Here is a 24,205-nt window from a genome sequence, read left to right as displayed (position 1 = left end):
GCTAGGGCCACTCAGTCAGCCCGTTGCCAGCACTGCCCATTTGGCATTCCTATGCCTAATCTGGCTCAAACGTGAAGGTAGAAACTTTCTGGTTCTCGGGCTAAGCTACCCTATATCCCCGGCAAGCTCAAAGAGTAATCACCAATCGAAAAGAAAGGCCTAATAGATCCACACCTCAAAATCAAAGGTTGCAAGGACATGTGATTGTTAGAGGCCTATTAAGAGAACATCTTGATTGTATCGTGGAAACCTGTGCTCATTTAAGGGAATTTGAAAATTGATTTGCTTGTTTCATACTGACCCCAAATCGTTGCGATAAAGTGTGAATGATGATGATCATTTGTTTGTTTCAGGCACTACACATCCACCTAATATTAAACAAAAATTTTAAACTTAACAACAAAATTTGGGAAAATACCAGCTCTCTAAAGTTGCAAAAATTGGTATGTGAGTTTGAATTACTCTTAATACTTTCCTGATGAGCCTTTATCATTAAAAAAAGGGGAGATTAAATTATATGAAAAATTACTACATAAAAATGACATTCTACAATCACCAGTCAGATTCCACCCTTAAACAAAAATTCTCCTACAAAGCTACGAAAGTAAACAAATCTTCAGTGTGCTTTCGAGATATTGGGTTGAGGTAACCCCATCTCTGCAAAATACGCCTTCTCTGCATTCTCCATTCGACCTTGAAAGATAGCCCACTCTTTTCTGCACCTCTCCCGAACCTGAAACATTCAAACCCATAAAAAATGGTGAAAAAGATAAAGAGAAATCTCATTACCAGATAAAATGCAATTTCATTTGTATTGTAGTATATGATCCTCAGTTTCAAAGTCACATACTCCTTCCCATGGTGCTTTACCATTGTCCGACTGCCCCTGCAATTCCATAAAATAAAAAATGACACGTCAGCTTAAACTGCAGCTATAACGCTCCGACATGGCACCAAAAAAGAAAAAAGCACTATATAATATGGTCGGAGGATACCAAATTTCAAGCCAAATACCCCATAAGACATTGGCCAATGGCAAACTTTCCATAAAATTGAGATATTGAGTTACCTGGTTTCCAAGCGAAGGAACAACTTGATGCACTATCCACTGAGAGTCCACCACACCTATTTTCTCATGTGCAGGCTAATGAAACAATACAAATCAGAGTTTAGATACCAATAGTCAAAAAGGACTATGAAAGTTCAACTAAAGATTTTCTTTTTCTTTTTCTTTTTTCGCTTTTGTTAAGTTGGTTCCAACACAATATTAAGCCCGCAATGACAATTTTTCAAATCGACCTATGGGCTAGCACCCAAGTTTTGGACAACGTTGTACCAGTCAACCAGCAAATATTGCTCCCCCCTAGTTTTGCTGTCTATTGTAAAATTAAAACAAAAGGAAATGATTGGTGTACTCACCTCGACACATTTTCTTAGAGCAAAATCCAATCCCCATCCATGAACCAAGTCATTCTGCATTTGAAGAGTTCCACCATATATAATGACATAGCCAAAAAAAAAAAAAGGTGAAGAAACAAAAGCTTGGGTATTTATGCATTTAGAGAAACAGACATGAAACAAAAGGGCAAGCATTTGTAGTATAAATTAAAATAAGAGATGTTAAGCTCCGAACCTGAATCATATGCCAAACGCAACGCCAAGCATCACGAGAAAACACTGGCGCCATTATCTCAACGAAGCTGGAGATGATAGTATTGCCAAAGACAAATGTGTCAGAGAACAGATCAAAAAGTTGGAGCTATTGAAATAAGGATGTGGTTTTCATAGGCTCATGGCTTTTATGAAATTTGGTAAGACTGCACCTCAATACCCCATCAGGAAGTATAGTTCTGACACCAGAAAATCTTATCATGGCCTGCAAATCCATTTCCTCCCTTGACTATAGAATTTGAAGCTCCAAAAACAATGCAGATCTGTAAAGGCTTGAAATGGATGGCCCAAACAAAAATGTTGCTAGATGGAACTTTTTTAAGGCTTGAAATCCATGCCTTTCTTTTTTCAGATCTATGATCATCAATGAGGAAATGATCGATTTGCAGGCTTTCCATAGCCGGAACTATATTTTCCGCCAAAAATTGCAAGTGCACCTGTATAAAGCCATGGCTTTACAAAAGAATCATGATAAGAAAACAGGTTAGTGAAACAAAATAGAAAAACTTAGAACACAAATGGGAGACGATTCATACGCTGCACATGGTGGCAAATGGGGATCACTGCACCAGCCAGGCCTTTCCTCTGTTTCTCTGATAACCAACAAGGCAATGCTCAGCAAAACTTCAGAATATTTAACACAACCCATGTAAAGTTCTAAGAGCGCATCCTCAGAAGAAAAAGTCGAGATAATAAACAAACGAGTAGCAAGTGAAATAGGAACTCTCTCTATTTTCTAACCATTGATTTTAGACACTTACGTATGCACTTCGCTATTTCCTCTTCTTTTTGTCATCTGCCATGTCAACCCTCTATTGGGATCCAAACCAGGCTGTGAAATCTCCAGACCATGTTTTCTTATCAGCTCTATGTACCTGAGAAAAACTACCCATTCGGTATCCAGCTATGTTACAGCACAAAGGCAAGAATATTCTTTAGTCAAGTATGACCTTACTTTTCTGCATTGAAATGCTCAACACCTAGATCTTCATCCCAAATGAATATGTAGTCATATGGGGCTACGATGTCCGGGTGCAAAAAGCGCTTGGCGTACCACCTTCATAACAAGTAGATGAGAACTAGTATCTAAGGCATATTGAAACAGAAAAATAAGAGCAGAAGATAAATGAATAGACAAAATGGTAGGCAATAGCACAAAAATAAATCATGTACATAACAAAAATTAAAATACAACATATTTGTAAATTTCCCTATGCAGTGTCCTATATTTTGGAAGGTGATTGTAGATAACTACAAATTTACCTCTTAGCATATTATCAAGTGCATTGTTATGTGTAAGAAGAGAAAGGGACATCATGGCTAACAAGATGCATGTTATGATCAAGAGTCTCAAGAAGCACGTGAGGTTCATTTGGAGAAATGGAGCTCCTTCAATTATTTTCAGAGAATAATGGGAATGAGAATAAGCAGGTCAAAAGATGATTTAATACAGTTTCATAACATATAGAATCCTAATTAACTTCTGTTGCTCAACAATAGGGGTGGCCATGGACCCGGACCCGATCCGAGACCCGACGGGTATACCCGACACGGGTCTAGGTATGGATCCAAGTTTTGGACCCGCAAGTAGGGTCCAGGTCCAATAAATGATACCCGAACAATCCCGGGTACATGTACAGGTACGGCTATACCCGACCCGGCGGCTACCCATACCCGTAGTTATTATATATAATTTAACCTTAGTTTTTTCCTTTGTATATGATTTAATTTTTTAAACCAACTTTAATCCCCCCTGCCCTCTTTATAGAGCTTACACCCCAAAGATTCGGATGAGGGATTAATCCCACACACTATTAGTAATTATTGGGAAGTCTAATGATCCATTAGTAACAAATTTCTCTCCTTCATTTCATTGCATTGGATAATTAAATGCACGGCTTTGGTGCTTAGGTTTTCATGGAAATAGAAATAGAAATAGAAAAAGAATAATGACAAAGGAGAATAAACTGTGTGGCTTTGGTGGCAGGCCTTAAATGTGTGGCTTTGGTATAGGTGGGGCCCACACGTAATGAGTTGGTGCATGGGGCAATTAAATGGGATGGCATGGCAGTGCTTTCAACAAGTTATACACACCTCAAAGAAAATGTAGAGAGAGAGAGAGTAGGATTAGTCCCAAATCAAAGAGGGAAAATTTACAGGAGTGTAAGAACTATAAAAGGGGTGGGGGAGATTGAAGGCAAACACATAACTACTCAAGAAAAGCATATCGGGTCTGGGTCCGAGTCCCGAGTCCGAGTCCTAGGTCCTTAGTACCATCTCGGGTATGGGCCCGGGTCTCATATTTTTGGACCCGTTGGGTACGGGTCCACAAGTAATGGTTTGGGTACGGGTACGGGTCAAGCAGGACCCGACCCATACCCGACCCGTTGCCCGCCCTATCAGACAACCAAGTTTACGCCAATAACTGAAATTTATGGATATAATCAACCAAAACGGGAAACTGTTGGAGCTCTAATATAGAAATTACAGATATCAATATTTGTAATAATCAGCACGAAAATAAAGGAGTCATTAGCTTACCACTTTGTTTGTCTCCTTGCGCTCACATGAATAGCCCTCCTTGACCACTCGAACTCATCCCATTCACTTGTCCTTCCATCGTAGTGGAAGAGCAAAATAGTAAAATTTTCTGAGAACTGTAGATATAAAAGCCACTTATATGCATTCCAAGAATGAAACTGCAAAAATAATTAGAATGACTCGGCCAAAAAGCTTTTTCCTCTTACCTTTTTAACTGCTGCCTCAATATTACTTTTCTGATCATATCCCACAGTAAATGTCACCAGATACTTTTGTTTAACGGTCAAGTCCTGAAAATGTTTGTACAACACAAGGTTAAAACAAAAGTAATCCAGATTTAGGCAGATCATATCAATGTCTCAGAAAATAACAATAGATTATTTAGCAGACATGTCACTGTTATACTGACAGATCTTTTTCTGAACAGACTTTTCTTACTTTTCATCACCTTTGGTTCAATTTATCAGAGTCTCTTTTTTTTTGTCGATTAAACGCCATGACAAGATTACAGAAGATCAGAGAAGTCATAATTGTAAATATGAGTAAACAGGATTTCTTGTCTTTATGTTAATTCTATCTGCATATACCCAACATAACCTCTGTACAGAGGTACCAATAAATATAAGGGATCTAATTCCTCATTCTCAATCAAGGAAAGAGAATTCCTCCCAGTTTTGCCCAGATTACTATGGTATCAATGCCTCCCCCTTACTTAATCTGAAGCCCTTGAAGTTTTAATCACTTGTCTATGTCTACCCTGATGTTTTCAATTTCAATTCATTCAAGATTTAAGATGTCCTGAATTCAGTTTTTACCTTAGAAAAGTAGTGTAGTGAAACTCATTTTTCAGTTGACCCTTCTCAATTATTCCCTGAAAAGTAGTGTAGTGAAATTCACTCTTCAGTTCCCTTCTCAATTATTCCCTGCATTAACCTCAGGCATGCTTAATTTTTGAAGTATATGAACCATATGATTTAAAATTTAGGATTTCCTTTTAGAGACATGGAGAAAATACAAACAAGTGGCTGAAATGTACACTGTAATGAGTCATTGAAGATCCATAATCACACATTTAAAAAGCAATATTTGCACATTACAATGAACATCATAATTGAGGCTGCAATCACAAGCACGCACCTCACTAGGCTTACCCCACAATCTCCGAAGGTAATAATCTGACTCAGATGCAATAATTCCGGGGGGTAGTGTCTCAGCACCACGGGGATTTGTTGGAATGTATATCTGCATCAAAAGTTTATATTAAGTATGTATTGCCTTTGATGTTATTATAATAGTGAAAGTTAATCTCCCAGTCATCTAAAATGGAAAATATTTGCACGTTATCAACAACTGAAATGGTAATCATGTGAATTACCAATAAAAAAAGAAACAGTAATCATGTGCTACCATCAAGTCAATTCTGAAAACAAAATTTAAAAGAAAGGGTAAGTTGCTTGGTTTGTCTTTTGGAAGCAAACTTCAAGGGTTGAACCCTTAACCTCATGCTTACACACCCAGGGTGATCATTTGATGCTGAAACATCAAAACGAGGAAGTTCTAAATGGAAAATAGAAGGTTACAAGCCATGTATTCGTCTTTTGCCATGCTAGTAAAAATAGTTGTTGATGGACACACTGCAAAATGCTTCGCACATTCCTTAGTCTTTAGTCTTGAATTGGGATTGGAGCATATCCAATCTCAAAGACTACCTGCTTAAACTTGAAAGAACAGAGCCTACTAGAATACCTAAAAATCTTTAAAGTACCCCCAAAGTTGTTTAGAATTGACAAGAGTTACTTAGAAGAGAAGTATAGCTAAAAAGAATCACATGGGTCCAAAACAAATGGAAGGAAGCCATTGTCATAAACAGAGAATCCTCACAAAGTAAATCACCCCTTGGAAGATAATGATTATATAATGTAAGCTTGTCCATTTCCATCAGTATACATTCTCTCGCTTTGTACAAATACACAATTATTTTCAGCTGACAAGTAACCACAACTGCACTGGCCCTTGTTCACATGAAAAGAGGCTTATTACCAGAGAGCCTGATTAGCAAGAACAAGGATCACATACATTGAAAGCGTGTATACAGTGTGACAAGACTGTTAGATGAGGTCCAGATAGAAAAGTACGTTGATCTTCCTAAATCATACCTAGAGTGGACTAGACTTTCAAAAGAGAGCTTGAAAAGTTACTTAAACAACTCACTCTCGAAGATAAATAGGATAAAGTTCATAACTAATGGTGCAGTCTTGTGGTAGAAGTACATAACTCAAGCCTTTGAAGATTTGCAAAGAAAATTAAGATGCAATTTCAGACCAAGAACATAGAAAACTTGGAAAGCGTTTTAAAATATTTGAGCCCAAAAAACATAGAATAAATTGAGTAAAGCAGTTTCGCGACCTATTTGACACATTATTAAGAAGTAACAAAGATGCACTCTTTGCTTCAATGGATCGGAGATAGTGGTTGGATGGACAACAATGCAAACCCAGGAGCATAAAACCAACAATCAACCTTAGTAACTACATGGACAAATTAGTATTCAGGCAAACAGACTCCATATTCTATAAAATCACATTACCATGGCTTGGTTGAGTGACGGGAAACGGTAAGCCATTAGAATTATTTGTTTCAGCAGAATCTACCGTAAGAGTTATTTCTAGGATTCAATAGCAGGTGTCATTTAAAGAACATAAAAAGGGACTGATTTCAAATCCCAGATACATATCATGCAAAGAAAGATCTAACTACTTATACACATCAACGTGCAAGTTCTTTGTGGAGTTCCTTCTATGGACCTCTTGGGAAGCCTACCATATCCTTTTCTGGAACGTGAGAAGTATATCATCAAATAGACCTTTAGCTAACCATACTTCTCAGATAATGTTTAAAAAAAATACACTTTTCAGGAGTTTTTGAAGATTTTTAGAGAATAGGCAAAATAATACACTTTTTAAGGGACCAAAACAGGAAGCAAACAAGATTGTAAGTAAACCTTAAGAATCACAATGAGATAATAGATGCTGATGAGGGGAGACAGTGAGGATAAGGAACTCAAGCCAAATAATGTATTAAAAGATGTGCAGATTCTGGTCAGCGTAGAGACTCACTTGAGAAAAGTGAATCAATTGTTCAGGAAAGAAAAAGAGTTTTCATAAAAGGTGCTTCTTTGTTCTTTGACGTGAAGTTATCAACAACACAATCACAAACCAGAAATGCATGCAGACTACAGGTTGTGTAGCATAGAACTCTTAGAATGTTAAGTTAAGGCCAAGAAGGACGCCCCAACCTCTTTCTAATTAAGCTACAATACTACCTTCCCTTTTCATCAGAATGAGGGAAAAAATATTGGAAAAGGAAAAAGAGATGAGAAGTAAAGAATCATGAACCCAAGAATCATGAAGCAAGAAAAAGACAACCTTGCCATTTTGCGAGGCAATAAGGCCTTATATGCTGTCCCAATTCAGGGTAGATTAGGTATTCCTTAGGACAATGTCCGGTGGCTCTAACTAATGAAGAGCTGTAAATTCAGTCTCTTCCCTAAGATGGAGTGAATCCTCTGAAAACTTGCCTTTGTCGTGATGAATTGGGGTATATGGCTTGAAACGCATGAGAGGATGTCTTGAGGCAAATTCTCAAGAGCAAGCACTGTTGGGGAACAACTAGAGATATGGTGATCTCCTAGGCAATTATAACTTTTTGGGTAAGTTCAGAGAAGGGTTCCCTACCATGGAAGGAATGAAAATCAAGACATCACGTTATGGCACCCCGTTGACTTGACCACCTAGACTTGGGTAATGATAAGAAACGAGTTTTATGGCATTCATGCACTAGATGTGTTCAGGCACAATTGCAAGTGGTGGGGCTCCAGAAACTAGAATCTACAGTTCAAGAAGTGGCACCCCTCAGGATACTCTAAAGCTAAACTTCAACGGCAGACCTTTCAATAATCTGAGGCCCCCCCCATTGAATGGTAAGCTATTAAGAACCATTTGGTACAAACAACTGATCTATACAGGCCCTATAGGTAATAGAGATAGCACCCAGAGGCATATCTCGTGGGTATTGGAGTTTATATACAAACTTTCTCCAATCCATTAACTGTTGAAGGTGATTCCTCAAAAGTCATTTGATGAAGCATGGGTGAGTCCCCACTTTCCTTGGAAGTCTGCAAACACTGTGAAAGAGATTCAGGATCTATGTCACGTCAGGCTTGTGTCACTTCAGCATATTCTTAAGGCTGAAATGAAGTTGTGGATGCTTTAGCCAAAGCCATAAATAACAGAGAGGGCCTACATGTTGGCCCAAACCCCCTCTTATCTCAGACATTCCCTTCCTAAGGCAGTTTTTTTTTCCCATTGTATAAAAAATAAGCCCATGTTGGCACCTAGTCTGCACCTTAAGGGGGTGGGGGCCTAGGCACCTTGCTTAGGCCGAGGAAGCCCCCCTAAGTGGGCACTCAGGCACCTAAGGTGGGCGTTTTGCGGCTTAGCCAAGGTGCTGGGGCGCTTGTCTCATCTGCCGACGGACCACAAGTGGCCCCTCAACCTCCAAAAGTGGCCCCGCAATCATCATCATCAAAGCCTTTTCCCAACTATTTGGGGTAGGCTACACGAATCCTGATCTGTCATTCTGTTCTATCAAGGGCTATACCCTGAGTGAGGCCATGAGTCCCCATATTTTTTCTCACTACATCCAATCATGAGCCTACTCCTTACTCTCTTTGAATTCCCCCCACCCCCTGCCGCAGCCAAGCACTCTCTATATTAGTTTGCTCTTGCTAAGCAACTTGATCAGCCAAACAATGAAACCACTTAAAAAAGAAATGAAAAAGGATAACATTTATATAATAATTGCATTCTATTTTCAAAGAATGCATGAGATGCCCCAAAAATTATGCTACCCAAATGGAAGGGAAAGATAAGTCTATGATGGAAATTCCTTGCAAATGGAAGTAAATTACTTGTCTTTTGCAAAACCAGCCATTAATCTAGCTACCTGAATAATAGAAGGTTGTAAGTAATTAACAAGATCGTACAATCAGTACATTCATGTGAGGGTTAATTGGAAACAGATTTCGTTTTTTTTTTGAGAATTTATTGGAAACAGATTTCTGAGAGATGTTTGATTGTTACCTTTGTGGAGTTATGATTTTGCATGGATCTGCTCTTATTCATATTTCGTGTTGTCCAAGCATGGTTCAAAAGTGCTTGGGTAGCAATCCCAGAGTCCTTATCCTCGATGAATGAAAGGTCAACAGAAGACAGAAGTCCAGTGGGGAAGTTGAACTGCAAAAGTCAGAAAACAAGATCATGATTAAAATCTCCTCAAACAGACAGCAAATTAAGCTAAGATAATATAACAATGGAATAGGAACATCCACATACCTTTGTTAAAGAAGAAGAGGGGAAGGAAAACCCTATCAAGAAACCAAAAACAACTCCAAAAACAGTAGTAATAATAAGCCTCATAGTCTCATTTGGTTTCCTTAAAAGTCCACTGCAATCCACACATTAAAAAAAGCACATGCAGTGAGACCTAGCAAAGTCCTTCACAAAGAAAGAAGGGTCTCAAGAGTAGCCACACAATTGCATAAATCATTAGAAAAATATAAACAAATTAACAAGGTGTAGACTTTTCAAACCCTCGGTTGTTGGTCCCCATTTTCATGATGACTCTTCAAATCTTCTCACGTCACAAAACAGCAATGTCTTTCCATAAAAAATCCAAACCACATCATTTAATTAAACAAAGTTTGCAGCTGCCAGTGCCTCAAATAAGAAAGGGAGTCTAATTGCAGGGTTTACTTGCTTCTTTATAGGCAAAGTAGTTCAAGCTTGAAACTGCATCATTATAAATCAAAGTACCATTCAGAAAATTACTTCCCGTAAGTCAAGTTAGCATATGTTACTGGGCATGATGATAAACACATAAAGTGAAGTAACATCACAGAAACAAAGAAGGACCACATTCAAATGAACTGCTACAAAGCATGAGGCAACGAAAGTGGAGATGATGGCAATCAAAGAACCACAAGTAGCAGTACCAGAAGAACATTTAGATAAAACAAAAAGAATATGCATGAAAAATTGCATCAAGTAGTCTTTTACAGATGACAGCAGCATTGGCAAAAAAAAGTGCCATTCTTTATGTATATAATCACTGTTTTAAGCACTGAAAAAAAAAATCTTGAAAATCATATTGAATTATGTTGACCTGCTGAGAGATGATGCACGTGCTTTAAGTAATAAATACAGGTTTAGCAAGAAGGGGTACTCTCACTGTCTAAAAGAAAAAAGGGAAATAAGAAATTTGGGACTTTCATAGGTCCAAATCAATATGTGGGGTTGTGTAAAATCAACAGGCAAACGGAACAATCATATCACAATTTCCACCACATTGGGAGATTAGGAGAACATATGTTCTCCGATGATCTTCACAGCTCAGAAAATCAAAAGCAAGTTATGCTTCTTAGATGACCTACCAGTCATCTTGGCAATATTATGTCTTTAGTATGATAGGGTTGTTCTCCAAATTTGTGCAACCCCAATGTACTTCATTTTAATGAAATTATCATCACTTTACAGAAAAATAAAAATAAAAAATAGAGAAGGATGCACTTTCAGAATTTCAGCTCCTCCACTTCAAAGAAATTTTCTTTGAAACCAGAAATTGCACTCAAAATTCTAGAAAGAACATATAATAAAGGAAAAATATGTGGTTAGTTGGCCCCTCATGCGTGCACGCTGGTTTTTGAGGGATTTGGGACCTGAAACGCATCCCAAATCACTTTAAATCCATTTTTACCTCAGATACCACAAACATGGAGCTCCAAAAACAATGCAGATCTGATGATTTTTGAAGAATTATAATAAAGGTCCAAAAAAGGTTACAGAATAAACTATTTTGAAGGCTCAAAATTCTTTTTTTCCATATTCATGATCATGGCGGTATAGACAATATGCCTGCATAATTTTGGATCCAAAATCCATCTCCAAGATGGGCTAAGGGAGGCGGGCTCAATGTAACAGATGCACCCCCAGACACACCTACCCTAGATTAAATGGGTAGAATCATCAGTGTTGCCTTGACCACCTACCACCAAATGCTAAGGCATATTCTTTTCCACTCACCTCTACCTTAGATCCTTTCCAATATAAAACCCGAATTCTTAACCTTATGTGGCCCAATACACACTGGAACCCAAATTACATGAAGGAAAACCCAAGTACAACAGTTTATAGTGGCAGGCACCTTATGCCTATTAGATCCCACCAGATGCACATGTGGCAATCTTTTGGCCAGATAGAGCTTCATAATCTCAGGAATGCCTATTAGATCCCACCAGATGCACACGTGGCGATCTCTTGGCCAGATAGAGCTTCAGAATCTCAAGAATGACTTTAATTAAAGTCAACGCAAGATGAATAGGTATACATCACATAAAGTGCGAACAAAGATATAGTGTCATATGCAAACCAAATATGAGAAAATACTTCCCTTTCCCTTAAGCTAGAAAATTACCGAAAAGAATTCAGAATGCTCTGCCTTTTAAGCAGCATAACCTGTAACTTTCTAATAATGATTCAAAGGAATGAAGAAAGAGGACCCTAGTGCAAAACTGTAGAAATAGCCAGCGAGGTCATCAAATAGTTTGTACTGGAACGCGCTAACTGCCATCTCCATCTATTACCCAAGCTCAGTATACCCAATTGTCAATCCAAAACCCCAGAATCCACAACTTTGCAGGTCTAATCAATAATAAGTTTTATAGATAACAACAGGGTTGACACTGCAAGATCTAGAAACCATAAGTTTGTGGGCCAAATCTAACTCCCCTTAACGATACTATCTTATAAGCTTCTTTTCCGTTTTTCTTTTCTCTTTTCATTTCCTTTTTTTCCTCTTTTGATTTTTTGTTTTAGTGTGTGCATGTTCGATAATTACCTTACACGAGGAAAGTCATCACAGGAATAACTTCACTTGGCATTCTTGTTGGCACTTGGCACCAAGCCCATGATGTTATATACACCACCAGTCAGACTTATTGTTCTGAAATCCTTAATGCCATAAGTTCTTTCCCACTAACAGTATTGTACGAATTTAGTAGAAATCACCAAGGCTACATTTGTTTCGATTAAAACCAAAAATTTTTGCTTAGCAAGCTGCTAGAAAACCATTCGATCAGGGATCATTATCAAAATACAAAGTAAAAACCAGTACTTTGTACTTCCTTCACAAAAAATCTCTTTTTTTGGCCATATTCTTTGATTGCTGGACAATATATGGATCTAATCCATACATGGAAGGGTAGATCACAGTTTAACTATGTGAATATTTCAAAGGCAAATGCAATTCAACCTCCACAGCTACTATCATCCACAAAACTGGTTCTTGTTGTCTTTGTAGCTGTGATTGCATTTTCATGTCTGCCAACATTCACCGTGAGGTGGAAAACCTTGGACTTCTATCTTCCCGCAGAAGTCAGAGCATCTTGGACTTTTGGGACCAACAAATAATTCTTAGATTGCAAGGTATTCTAGTTAATCCCTACCTTCAAGAATGACCCCTTCCTCAAGTCTACCCAACAAGCAGATTTCATCAAGAGTTAAAAGCTTTATTGGCCTCCACCAGACAAAGAAAATTTTCTAGATTAGAATTTTTCAGTTTAATAATCAAGAATTCAACTCTCTTGAAAATCTTAACAGTATCGGTCTAAACGCCAAACCCACAAGTTTCACAAATATGTTAATATTCTATAAATGGCTGGTTCTGAAACATTAGAGCTCACAGTGGGATGGATAACAACCACCCCTTCCAATGTCTTGAGCAATGATCTCGTAAGGTCTTAGTTACTAAGATTGACAACTAGATAGTAGTTAAATCAACTAGCAAAAGGCATGCAACCAAATGCCTCATTGTGAAAAAAAAGAAAACGGGGAGAAAGATCATGAATAACAAAACTCTTAACAGCGAGAAAGGTCATAATTAAAAGGAACAAAAAAAGTCCCCTATCAAAAGAGAGCCTCCCCATAAGGGAAAATACCTCACAATAACCACTTTAAACTCATGGATGAAGAGCTTTAGGTATAGGCACCCTTTTCCTCTTTGAGAAATATTCTCTTTGTTTTTCACCAAGAACCAAAACTGTTACTTCCTGTTGACAGGCCTCTTTAGTTAGTGAATCCCCATCCAGTATCAGGGAACCATGAAAAAGTAGGAGAAAACATTAAGGCTAGTTAAAAGGGGCTATCATGGCTTTATATTTGACTATTTGTAATTGTGGAGTTCAAGAAACAACAGCCTTGTAGAGGTCTAGGTAAGATTTGAAGATGTACAAGACACCATATATAATTACAATTCGCAGCACACTTAATGGACTAAGGAAAGTTCTTAGGAAGAGGGAAAATTATTATTGTCTACTGCATCAATGAAACAGAACAATGCCACAATTGCATAATTTCAGTACAGTAACAAGTTCGGAATTCTTTCAAATGAAAGATTGCGACCAAATGATCTGATCCTCTGTTATGACACAAACCAAATTCTTATACTTTGTAGAGTTTATTATAACTATATAGCTTCAAGTTATCAAAATAAGGACCAGAAGTAATCATTAAAGCAAGTTAAATTCATGCTCAGCTGACCTAACTCAAATATTCAGAGCACAATTAAACACAAAATCACAACTGAATGAACCACGAGGGAATGATTTGCAGCTTTATCTCAACATAAGGGAAACAGAACAGCATATTTTCTTTTCTATCACTTCCAAGCTTGCCTTTCATACTCACCAGCAACTACAAAATTTATGATTCCATAAACACAGCTAACAAATCAAGATATTCACGTTGAAATTACTTAGAAAAAACAAAAGCCATGATGCCACATACAATAAAATAGTTCGCTTTTTTGTAAAAACAATAGTTGAATTCACAAAATCAGAGGGAATCACGGACAAAACTACAGCAAAATCACAACTTCGGACTTGAGTGCAATCGAAAACAATAGTTACCTAACAAATATAACCAGGCAAGGACTCTAATAAAGCAAGATCCACCACAGTTATTCAATATTCAATAATCACAGTCAGAGAAGGAAGAACTCATCAAACGAGCTTGATCACTCCAAGAAAGACCGAACAAAAATCAGGAACAAAAGGAACACCCATTAATGAGACGAAAACAAGAAACGATAACCACATGTCCTTGCCTTAACCATCTAGACAAGCGCATGTCAATTACCTATAAATATCGGCTAGTAACAATCTGCAAGTCCTATTGGTTGGACTGAAGCAAAAAACCATGGCCGCGCATCCCCTGATGCCATCAAGAGAAGCCCAAGCCCAATTTCTAGAGAAAGAAGCAATTGACTAGCAAAAACCTGCAAATACAATCAATGGTATTAATGCCCAAAGGCAGAGCTGAACATCCTCATCAAGAAGAGAGAGAAATCCAAGTTGAAATTCAAGAGAGAGAAAATATTGAATAGCAAAAACCTGCAAATATAATCAATGGAAATAAGACCCGAAACCATAGCTACATATCGACATAAAAAATAGAGACAGAACCAAGGAGAGAAACTACAGAACCAAGGAGAGAAACTACAGAGTAGTAAAACACCTGCAAATCTGAGTCGCAAAGGGAGGGGAGATGCCTTGCGCTCATGCCAATTCGATACTTAAAAAGGAAAAACCCAAATCAATGAAAACAAAGCTACATAACAAAACGCGAACCTTATGCCTTACCTCTGCAATTTCACGACTTTAGGTCTCTGAAATCAAGAGAAAGCGAAGGTCCTATGTCTTCCTCGTGAGTAGAGAGAGAGGGAGGTTGGGTTTCTGTGCAGGAATGGAACGAGAAGAGCGTGGTATCTTAGAGAGAGAAAGAGGTTTGGGGGCGTTTGTGTTGATATAAACAAGAAGAGCGTGGTATCTTATTTCGCGGTTTCTTTCTCACTCTTCATGAATTCCACACAGGTGGAGCTTGCCCCTGTAAATCATTTTGTACCTCTCTCTCTCATCATTTGTCATTCATTTCAGATGTAGAGAGAGAAAAACATTGTTTTAAATTTCATTTATTTCTTTACTCCTTTCGCGACAGAGACGTTACTGTTGTCTCGCGGTATCGCACTTTCCATTGGTGGATGTTCTCTGAATGTGTCGTGCTAATGCCTTTCTTTTTTTTATTTTAATTCTTGTGTTTTTGTTTTTTTTTATTCCTATTGTACATTTAATTTCTTTTTGTTCTTACTTTGCTCTCTCTTAAATAACATTACTAAAATTTTATTCATCTTAAGAACTCTTTTTTTTTTTCTTATTCCTTGTTTTTTTTGTGCTCTCTTATTTCCTTATTCCTTTCTTTTTTATTATTGCACTCTCTCCAAACTAGGGGTGGCCATGTGATGCAAATAAATGTGGTTTAATTTTTATTTTATTTATTTATTTTAATAGAAATTGCCCATAGGATAAGTCAAGTTAATGTAGGAAGAGGGAAGATTTTGTGTGTGGTGTATTATCCATCATTGATCGATGGGGTTTGTTAGTTTCTAAAAAATAGGAGTATAGATAGGATAAAGTTAAAAAAAGAAGGTTTATCTGATCAACAATAAGGCAACGCTTTTAGGGGCGGTTTTAAATAAAACATTTAGAAGCAAATCTTTTTGGTACGTGAGGATTAGGGATAAGAAATAAAATATAGGTTAAGAGAGAGAAAATAGGGAGGAGAAATAAAATAAAAAATATATCTTCTTTTTTTAGTCTATTTAGAGGAAATAAGAGATAAAATAAGTTAAGAGATATAAAATAAAAAAGTGTTTATCTTTCTTTTTTAGTCTCTTTAAGGAAGATCTCCCTTTATTCTAAATTGGTAAATGAGTTAATCAAATTTGATCTCGTGATGAGATTATTTTATGGTGGATTCTCTTTTGAGAGAGGGTATATTCTCTGGTCTTGTTTTCTCCCTGCATCATAATAAGACCTGACCTGACTAGACGGGAGACCGGGTAGACCCGACCTTGGTTTCAAATATGGGTCCAAATTTTAGACCCAAAAGGTCGAGTCGGGGTCCAATAGTACCTGACTTGGACCGACCTAAATAATATGGGTATATGTGGGTATTCATAAATATTATCACTCAGTTTGTTTCTTAAGAATTTCCATTACGGTAAGGAATGTGGGTATATGTGTATTCATAAAGGGTGCGGTTTGTTTAGGGTCGAGGCTCTAAACAATAAAATTCGAACCCACCTTTAAATAGTGTCAAGAAATATGGTTTCAATATAGAAAAGTTTTGTGATAGCTGTAAATTATATTTTCATATTTAGTTAAAAAATTTAAAACTTCAAAAATAGTGTAGATTGATGAGATCTTTGAAAATCTTGAAAATTGACGGTCTAAAAATGTGTTACAAGATGCACTATTTCCAAAACTTGAAATCCATTTTTTTCTCATGTCCATGCATCTTGATGTCAAGATGATCTCTTTTTAGTGAAAATTTTGAGATAGGCTTTAATTTGATTGTTTAGAGTCTAGGCTTTTTATAAACTTTCCCATTCATAAAAGGGGTGGTTTGTATAGAGCTAAGGCTCTAAACAATCAAATTCGAACCACCCTCAAATAGTGTTGAGAAATATGATTTCAATACTGGAAGTTTTGTGATAGCCCTAAATTATATTTTCGTTTGTAGTTACAAATTTTAAAGAAATGTTGTACAATACTGTAAATGCTGCCAATAGTATGGCTATATGATGTTAAAAAAGGCAAAAAAAACAACTCATAGGGTGGCAATAGACCCGACTAGACCCGAGATCCCATGGATAGACCTAACCTCGGGTTCGGATATGGGTCCAAATTTTGAACCTAAAAGGTTGGGTCCGGATCCCAAACCTATATATAATGGTAAAACAAGGGCAAAAAAAAAAAAACTCATAGTCATAGGGATGCAATGGACCTAACTAGACCCGGGATCCTGACCTCGGGTCGGGTATGGGTCCAAATTTTGAATCCGAAAAGTTGGGTCTAGGTCCAAAACCTAGACTCGAATACTATTCAGATCTAGGTCGGGATCTAGCTGCGACCTTTTGCCAACCCTATCCTTCTCACGGACTCTCTCTTTCGCTTATTTTCTTATTCTTTTTTATTTTTCTTATCATTTTCTCAACATAATACTGTTTCTATCTCTCTCTTATTTTCTCACTCTTCTCTTTTCCCTCTTATCTCTCTCTTATTTTCTCACTCTTCTCTGTTCCCTCTTATCTCTCTCTGTTATTGTTGAGAAGGGTTAATGAGTGGTGAGTTTCAGTTTTACTCATAAATCCCACAAGATTTACCAACCCAAATTTTGTACTTTTCAAAGAAAACGCATGATGCCATATAATTACCTAATTATAGTAAAGGTTATGGCATAATTTGTGTGAAAAAATGGGTGTGGTTTGTATAGAGCCGAGGCTCTAAGCCATCAAAATAAAGTGCACCTTTAAATAGTATCGAAAAAAATACTTTCAATACTGAAAATCTTTGTGATAGCCCTAAAATATATTTTCAAATCTCATTGTAAAATTTTAAACTAAAAAAATAGTGTAGATCGAACAAGATTGATGAAAAATTAAAAACTTGAAAATTGACGGTCCATAAATGCATTACAAGATGCACTATTCCAGAACTTGAAATCCATTTTTTTCTCATGTCCATGCATCTTGATGTCGAGATGACCAACTTGAGGATATTTGGATATCAAAACAACCTCTTCTAGAGAAATTTTTTAGGGGCTCCAATTTGATTGTTTAGAGCCTCGGCTCTATATAAACTTTTTCCGTTTGGTAATCATGAATTGTTTCTTAAATACTAGGGATTTTATTCACGAAAGGTTATAATATTCTTAGAGTTTTAATTCTTTTTTTCTTTTTTTAATGTGATTATAAAAAGAGGGGACTCATTCGGTTTCTAAAAGTCCTACTAGTCCACACTAGCGCAGTGAGTGACCTACCAGCCTTCACAATATACCCATGCTTTCCGTGGCATAACAAAAATAAATAAAAAATCAATTGGGGAATAATGTTTTAAAAAAAATTAATTCTGATCCAAACACCCTAATATGGATCAGGATTCACTGGGATTAGTTTAGTTCCCAACATATATCAAGAATCGGTTCCCACTAAGAACAAGCAAGTTCTCTACCCATATGAGCCAGTTCTGTCAAGGAACCGACCAATCTCGCATCATCTGTCATTTTTATTATTTTTTATTTTTTATTATATTTTCTATTTATTATTTTTTATTGGTCGATTCAGTCGTCCAGATCGCCAACACACTGATCCAAACACGTTTTCAAAGGGGTTGATCTGTCCAACCCATTGTTTTTCAGACACTTGAGTGGGAAAATGAGAGATGGCTATTTTAAATTATCAAAATAAGATGCAATAGTACATTGAAATTCAATAGAAAGATGGCATAAAAACTTTTAAGATAGCCTGAACAACTGTTTCCACCCCTGATGATGAAAATTAAGTTTCAAAATTGCTACAGATGAAGAAAATTTGTAAATATTTAAAATCCGTAAAAATAGACCGTCTAAATAATGTGTTATAAGATGTATTATTTAAAGATTTAATTTTAAAAAAAAAATCTTCAAAATAGACTGTTCAAATAATGTATTACACGATGTGTTATTTTTAGGACTTTTTAATTTTTTTAATTTATATATCTTGATATCAAGATACTAAATTAGAGGGCTTTGAACGTTGGAACAACCTGTTTTAATAAATTTTTGGTGTTTCTCACTTCTATAAAGTAAGGTTTGACACCTTATATAAACTTGGGAGAATAATAAAAAACCCCCAAGATTATATTTTCTATGCAACTTACCCCCAAGCTAATTTGTCTCTCACTTTTTTCCCAAAAAGAAGTTTTCTATGCAAATACCTCCCCAAAGGAAAAAGTTCAGTTTTTTTACACGGAAATACCCTTCCCGTATACAAAAATCAATTTGGCCAGATTTCACGTTAACTTTCGGAGCACATTGCTGGCGCGAACAGTTACAGTGCCGGAACGCTTGATCCACTGTCAGAGAGCACATACAGAGTGCCGAAGCGTTGTGACTCCAGAATGTTTCACTACCGGAGCGCATCATCCACTGTCGGACTGCACTTACACATTGCCGGAGCCCTGGGACTACAGAGTGTTCCATTGTCGAACCGCACTTACACAGTGTCAGAGCATTGTAATTCCAAAGTGTTCTACTGCCAGAGCACACTTACTCAGTGCCAGAGCGCCTGACCCATTGCCGAAGAGCACATACACAATGCCGGAGCTCTGGGACTCCTGGGTGTTCTACTGCCAGATCGTACTTGTACAATGCCGGAGCGTTGTGATTCTAGAGTGCTCCACTACAGAACCGCACTTACATAGTGCCGGAGCACTGTGTCTCCACAGTGTTTCACTGCCGAAGCGCACATACACAGTGCCGGAGCATTGTGACTCCAGAGTGTTCCACTGTCGGAGTGCAGTTACAGTTACACAGTGCCGGAGTGGTTGATCCACTTTTGAAGCTATCATTTTTTTTTTTTTTTTTGCTTTAGGGTAGTGTTATGTGTTAGCTAATAATAAGGAGAACTAGAGTTATGTGTTGCTTTTAGGTGGTAGTGACATTGTTTTTAAGTGGCTTTGGTTGCCCCAAAGAAATTGATAGTTGTTTCACATAGAGAAATTGGGCCTGGATTCAAGAAGACAGTCGAAGAGAGAGAGGGTTGGACTCGAGCCAAAAAAATCCTTCGAAGAGGGAGTGGGAGAGAGCTCAAGAAAGAGGGACAGAGCTCGGGTAGTGAGTGCGTCTGTAGACTATGGGTCCGTGCAGTAAAAAATTAGGTCTTGTGGAAAAGATGAAAGAGAGAGAGGCGTGAGTCAAGAGTAAGGTATGGGAGGAGAGAAGGAGTGGGTAAGGGTAAAGTAAGTGTAGTTTTACCTTTTTTTATAAATTTTTGGGGTAGTTGAGGGTATTTGCTAGGAAATATTGCTTTGAGACAAAAAGTGAGAAAAAAGATTAGTTGGGGGTAAATTGCACCCAAAGTTTGTACTAGGTATTTTTTTTATTTTCCGAATAAACTTTATTATAAGGTGTCACCATTTAATAGCCTTCGATTTTTCCAACCTCGAATTAAAATGTGTACTACGCTTCCATTAAGCCCCCATTATACTTGTATCCACCGCTGCTTTATTCAATCTCCTTACAGTATTGATTATATTCTGACAATGCTAAAATACCTCTCTCTCTCTCTTGGATAAATGTGCAATTTTCCAAAGGACACGGTTTCTATGTGACCATGTAGAAATAAAGCACCTCTTAAAAATCTATTTTTGAGATGGATTTTTTTACTTAATTTTTACATACATGTAATCCTAAACATGGAGATCATGAATATGAAAAAATTAATAAATTTTAAAAATTAAAAATAATAATTCTAAAATATTTGGATCGTTAGTTTTAATTATTTTAATGGACCACACATCCATCTTTAAGATTGATGATTTATATAAAAACGGTAAATGTAGAAATACGGTCCCCGTCACATGAAACAATTTTCCTTTTCCTAAGTCTCCATCAATTTTTGTGGGCCACAATAACATAAGTGAAGACTTGGGCATCACAGATATGGAGGGAGGGAGAAGACTCGGTTTAGAGAGAGAATGAACCCAAATGCTTTTTAGAGAGAGAGACCGGTGACCAAAACTCCTTTCCACAATCCACTCAACAGCGACATGATATGCTGCAGATTTGAACTTCATTCTCATGGATTGCATTATTCCATTCCCAATTATATATACCCGTTATTGAAAAATCGGTTGAGTAGTTTCTACTCGGTCGAGTTACTCGGGCTCGGGCCAGCCAGAGTTGTCTTTAGGCTTCCAATTTGGAGATATTAAAAAAATTTAAAAAAAATCATAAAAGATCCTAAAAAATGAATAATTTATTTAGGATATATATATATATATATATATATATTATGCTTTCCATCATTTTGGCTTGAAAATATTTTGGCCATAAATACTTATTTTTCCATTTTTCCATCTTTTTTACATTATTTAAAAAATACCACTAGTCACAAGTTTATTTTTTAAAATCTATTTTTTTTACTAATTTTTAACATCGTTTAGAAGTATTTTACTTAATCTTACGTTAAACATACATTTGCTATTTTTTTATGTTTTTATCTTTTTTTTACTATTACAGTACTCGTCACTACTAGGGCCGAGTTACTTGGACTCGATCCAAATAATCAGCTCGGGCCAGGACGGATTATGCGGTCCAAGTCGCACAAAGTGCAAGAGAGAGAGAGAGAGAGTAGTTTACTAAGAAGATGCTGGATGCTTTGTGTTTGACTTTCTATGAGAGAGTGAGAGAGATAAATGATTTGATGTGGTTATTGAAAGCTTTGAATATGAGAAGTAAAGATCTTCCCTTAAAAGTTTGAGAGTAAAGACTGAATCTTGAAATCATGAAGCATCCTAAAAGTGTTGCAATCCTTACATGCCCCTTTTTATAGCCATGAAAGTGTTCCCCCATTCTCAATGGGGTGATAGACAAGATAAAACATGGAAAACACCTATGTTTTCTTAGAAAACTTTAAAGAACATCTCTCTCTTACATTTTTTTTTTTTTTTTTAAAAAAAAACCTCTTTTCTTGAGAGAGAGAAAGTTTGTTTCCTCCCTACTGTTGCATACTTTTCTTTGCTATTTTCCAGTAGGCCGCCCTAATCTATTGACTAAATGCTGCTAAATGCCAAATGGCCCATATGAGAAGGCCAATTCTGGTCTCTTTAGACCAATAGTTTGAATTTTTGGAGTCAAGTTCCATAATGAATGAGCAAATGACTTCATAACCAACACCAAACTACACGAAATAAAAAGTCGATGACTTTTTGGCAGGTAAGGAAAAGATATCAATAATAGCCCCCATTTTATTTTAGAGAAATTATCAAATATATACCCCTAATTCTTTTTACTTCAAAGTTATTTTTATTTTCTACTTAATACATCCCTGCCCATTTTCTTGTATTTGTATAAAAGATACTTACCCTCGAATCTATTAGATCTGTGCTGCTCTTTAAACATATCATTGCCACTGCTTTAATAGATCCATTGCAGCTAGAAAGGTTCTTGGAACCCTTGGCCAGGCTTCCTAGTGCTCCAAGAAGCCTATAAACTGTGACGGACATAGCAGGTCCGTGACGGTCTTGCCATGACTCTAATAAGTCTGCGGCGGTTTATTAGAATAACCTAGGTGACGGTATGTTTAAAGAATGCCACAGATATAATAGATCTGTGGGGGGGATAAAATGTCTTTTATGAAAAAATCACTAGAAATTGGGTAGGGATGTATTAAACGAAAAATAAAGGTAACTTTGAAATAAAAGGAACTATGGGGGATATATATGATAATTTCCCTTTATTTTGTTTATTTTATTTTTCTAGAGTAGATCAGTGGAGAATACATGCCTTCCTTGTTTTTGGAAAGAATCAATTTTGTAAAGTATTAGTGAAAAAAAAAGCCGCAACTTTTATCTGGAGGTCAGGTGGTACTACCACTACGACACCAGCCCCATTCTCATAATAGCCTCTTGATGCTTAAAAAACCAAACTCTTCATATTCCATGGGATAAAAAAATAAGACCATCTCTTCCCCAATTGAGAGCTCTCCACGCAACCGGAGTTATTGTACTTGGAAATTAATACTGAAATATAATTTTGTTTAAAAAAAGATATTTAATACTGAAAATAAAGCACTATTGAGGTTAATCTTAGCACAAGTCACAATTTCCAAAGGTTGGACTGAAAATATAGGCACAAAATGGTATTGGCATGAGCATATCATGAATAAATCAAGCACTAACATGGTTTGGTAGGCAGATCTCTAACATGATTTTGAACAATTTTTAGAACTCCAGAAGAGAAGATGATTGGGAGAAAGGCAATCAGCGTAAAAGTTATGAAACAATTTTGAAGACCGGCATTACTCCATAGCTTTTCAATCTTAATTTGAAGAGAGACAAGTTCATTAACCAAATTTGAAATAAATATATTCGATAAAATTTAGGTGTGGCACTAACATGTGATAAGATGAGAGATAGTAGATTTAAGTGGGCTGACCATGCGTAGCGCAGATCCAGTACAACACTTGTTATAAGGTGCGAGTTAGTTCACCTGGAAGGCTAAAAAAATATAAAAAGTAGATCCAAAATGGCATGGTTGGAAGTAATGAGAAAAGATATGGGGTTTTATGGCCTCACTAAAGGTATGACCCTTAATAGAGCAGAACAGTGGACCAGAAATTCATGTAGCCGATCCCAGTTAGTTGAAAAAAGACTTTCATGATTATAATGATGAATATTTTTTTTTTCCAAAAATATTGAATGTTTAATGAGTTTTAAACAGCTTCTCTGAATGCCAAGTTTTTTTTTCAGCTACTCACTATATTTTGCTTTTTTTTAAAAAAAAAATCTTGGGTTTTTCAAATGATTCATAAACTATGAGCTTGGCATGATCCTCCTAATTCATGACCCTAAACAGTAAATTTCATCTGATTCGCTACTATGGCAAGTAGGTCACAGATACTTCGTACAATTTGGGGCGACACAAACAACAAAGACACAGAGGAATTCCTTTTTGTCTCGACTTGCATACAAGAGGAAATACATCCAACGGCCCAGTTTGTGTTTTGTTTTTTATTTTACATTCTTTTCAAAAGTACAATCGACATGAGAATTTGGGCTCTTGTGAATCAAAACAAGCCCACTAAATAAAAATATTTTAAAAGATAAGTCAATTAAAAATCGACCGAAATAACAGAAATCTAAGTAAGATAATATAGTTCGAGAAAAAACTAAAAGCTTAAAAAGAGAAAAACCAAAAAAAAGTGAAATAATTAAAAGGTGCGGTTTGTATAGAGCATAAGCTCTAAACAATCAAATTAGAACCTACCTTCAAATAGTATC

The 24,205-nt window shown here is 36.6% G+C and overlaps 1 protein-coding gene across 2 annotated transcripts; it reads right to left on the bottom strand.

The window, feature by feature from the left end:
- Positions 1-492: 492 nt before the first annotated feature.
- Positions 493-15,213, bottom strand: LOC18442089 (uncharacterized). 2 transcript variants are annotated; one of them, XM_088868665.1, is made up of 17 exons: positions 14,966-15,213; positions 14,463-14,601; positions 13,265-13,375; positions 9,863-10,061; positions 9,606-9,717; positions 9,354-9,506; positions 5,350-5,454; positions 4,419-4,502; positions 4,213-4,328; positions 2,627-2,728; positions 2,433-2,546; positions 2,208-2,264; positions 1,634-1,700; positions 1,420-1,473; positions 1,070-1,144; positions 851-886; positions 493-733 (listed from the first exon to the last, which is right to left on the bottom strand). In XM_088868665.1, the coding sequence occupies exons 4-17, from the start codon at positions 9,886-9,888 to the stop codon at positions 617-619; spliced, it is 1,218 nt and encodes a 405-aa protein (XP_088724791.1). In that variant the 5' UTR covers positions 9,889-10,061; positions 13,265-13,375; positions 14,463-14,601; positions 14,966-15,213; the 3' UTR covers positions 493-616. The 2 variants fall into 2 exon arrangements, with proteins under 2 accessions (XP_088724791.1, XP_006852374.2); XM_006852312.4 differs by lacking the exon at positions 13,265-13,375.
- Positions 15,214-24,205: the final 8,992 nt, after the last annotated feature.

Source organism: Amborella trichopoda, chromosome 6 (assembly GCF_054954075.1).
Source record: "Amborella trichopoda isolate Santa Cruz 75 chromosome 6, AtrichopodaSantaCruz75HAP2 v2.0, whole genome shotgun sequence".
In the NCBI taxonomy this organism is placed as follows: domain Eukaryota; kingdom Viridiplantae; phylum Streptophyta; class Magnoliopsida; order Amborellales; family Amborellaceae; genus Amborella; species Amborella trichopoda.
Note: the sequence above shows the minus strand (reverse complement) of the source record. Positions and strands in the feature narration are given on the sequence as shown.

What these genes read in the sequence shown, in the direction of transcription:
- LOC18442089 (XM_088868665.1), bottom strand. Translation starts at nt 9,888, where the DNA reads ATGAAAATGGGGACCAACAACCGAGG. An exon ending in GAGCATTTCAATGCAGAAAA is followed by an intron (nt 2,547 to 2,626) that starts GTAAGGTCATAC and finishes AGTTTTTCTCAG; the next exon opens with GTACATAGAGCTGATAAGAA. An exon ending in CATTTGCCACCATGTGCAGC is followed by an intron (nt 1,701 to 2,207) that starts GTATGAATCGTC and finishes TATCATCTCCAG; the next exon opens with CTTCGTTGAGATAATGGCGC.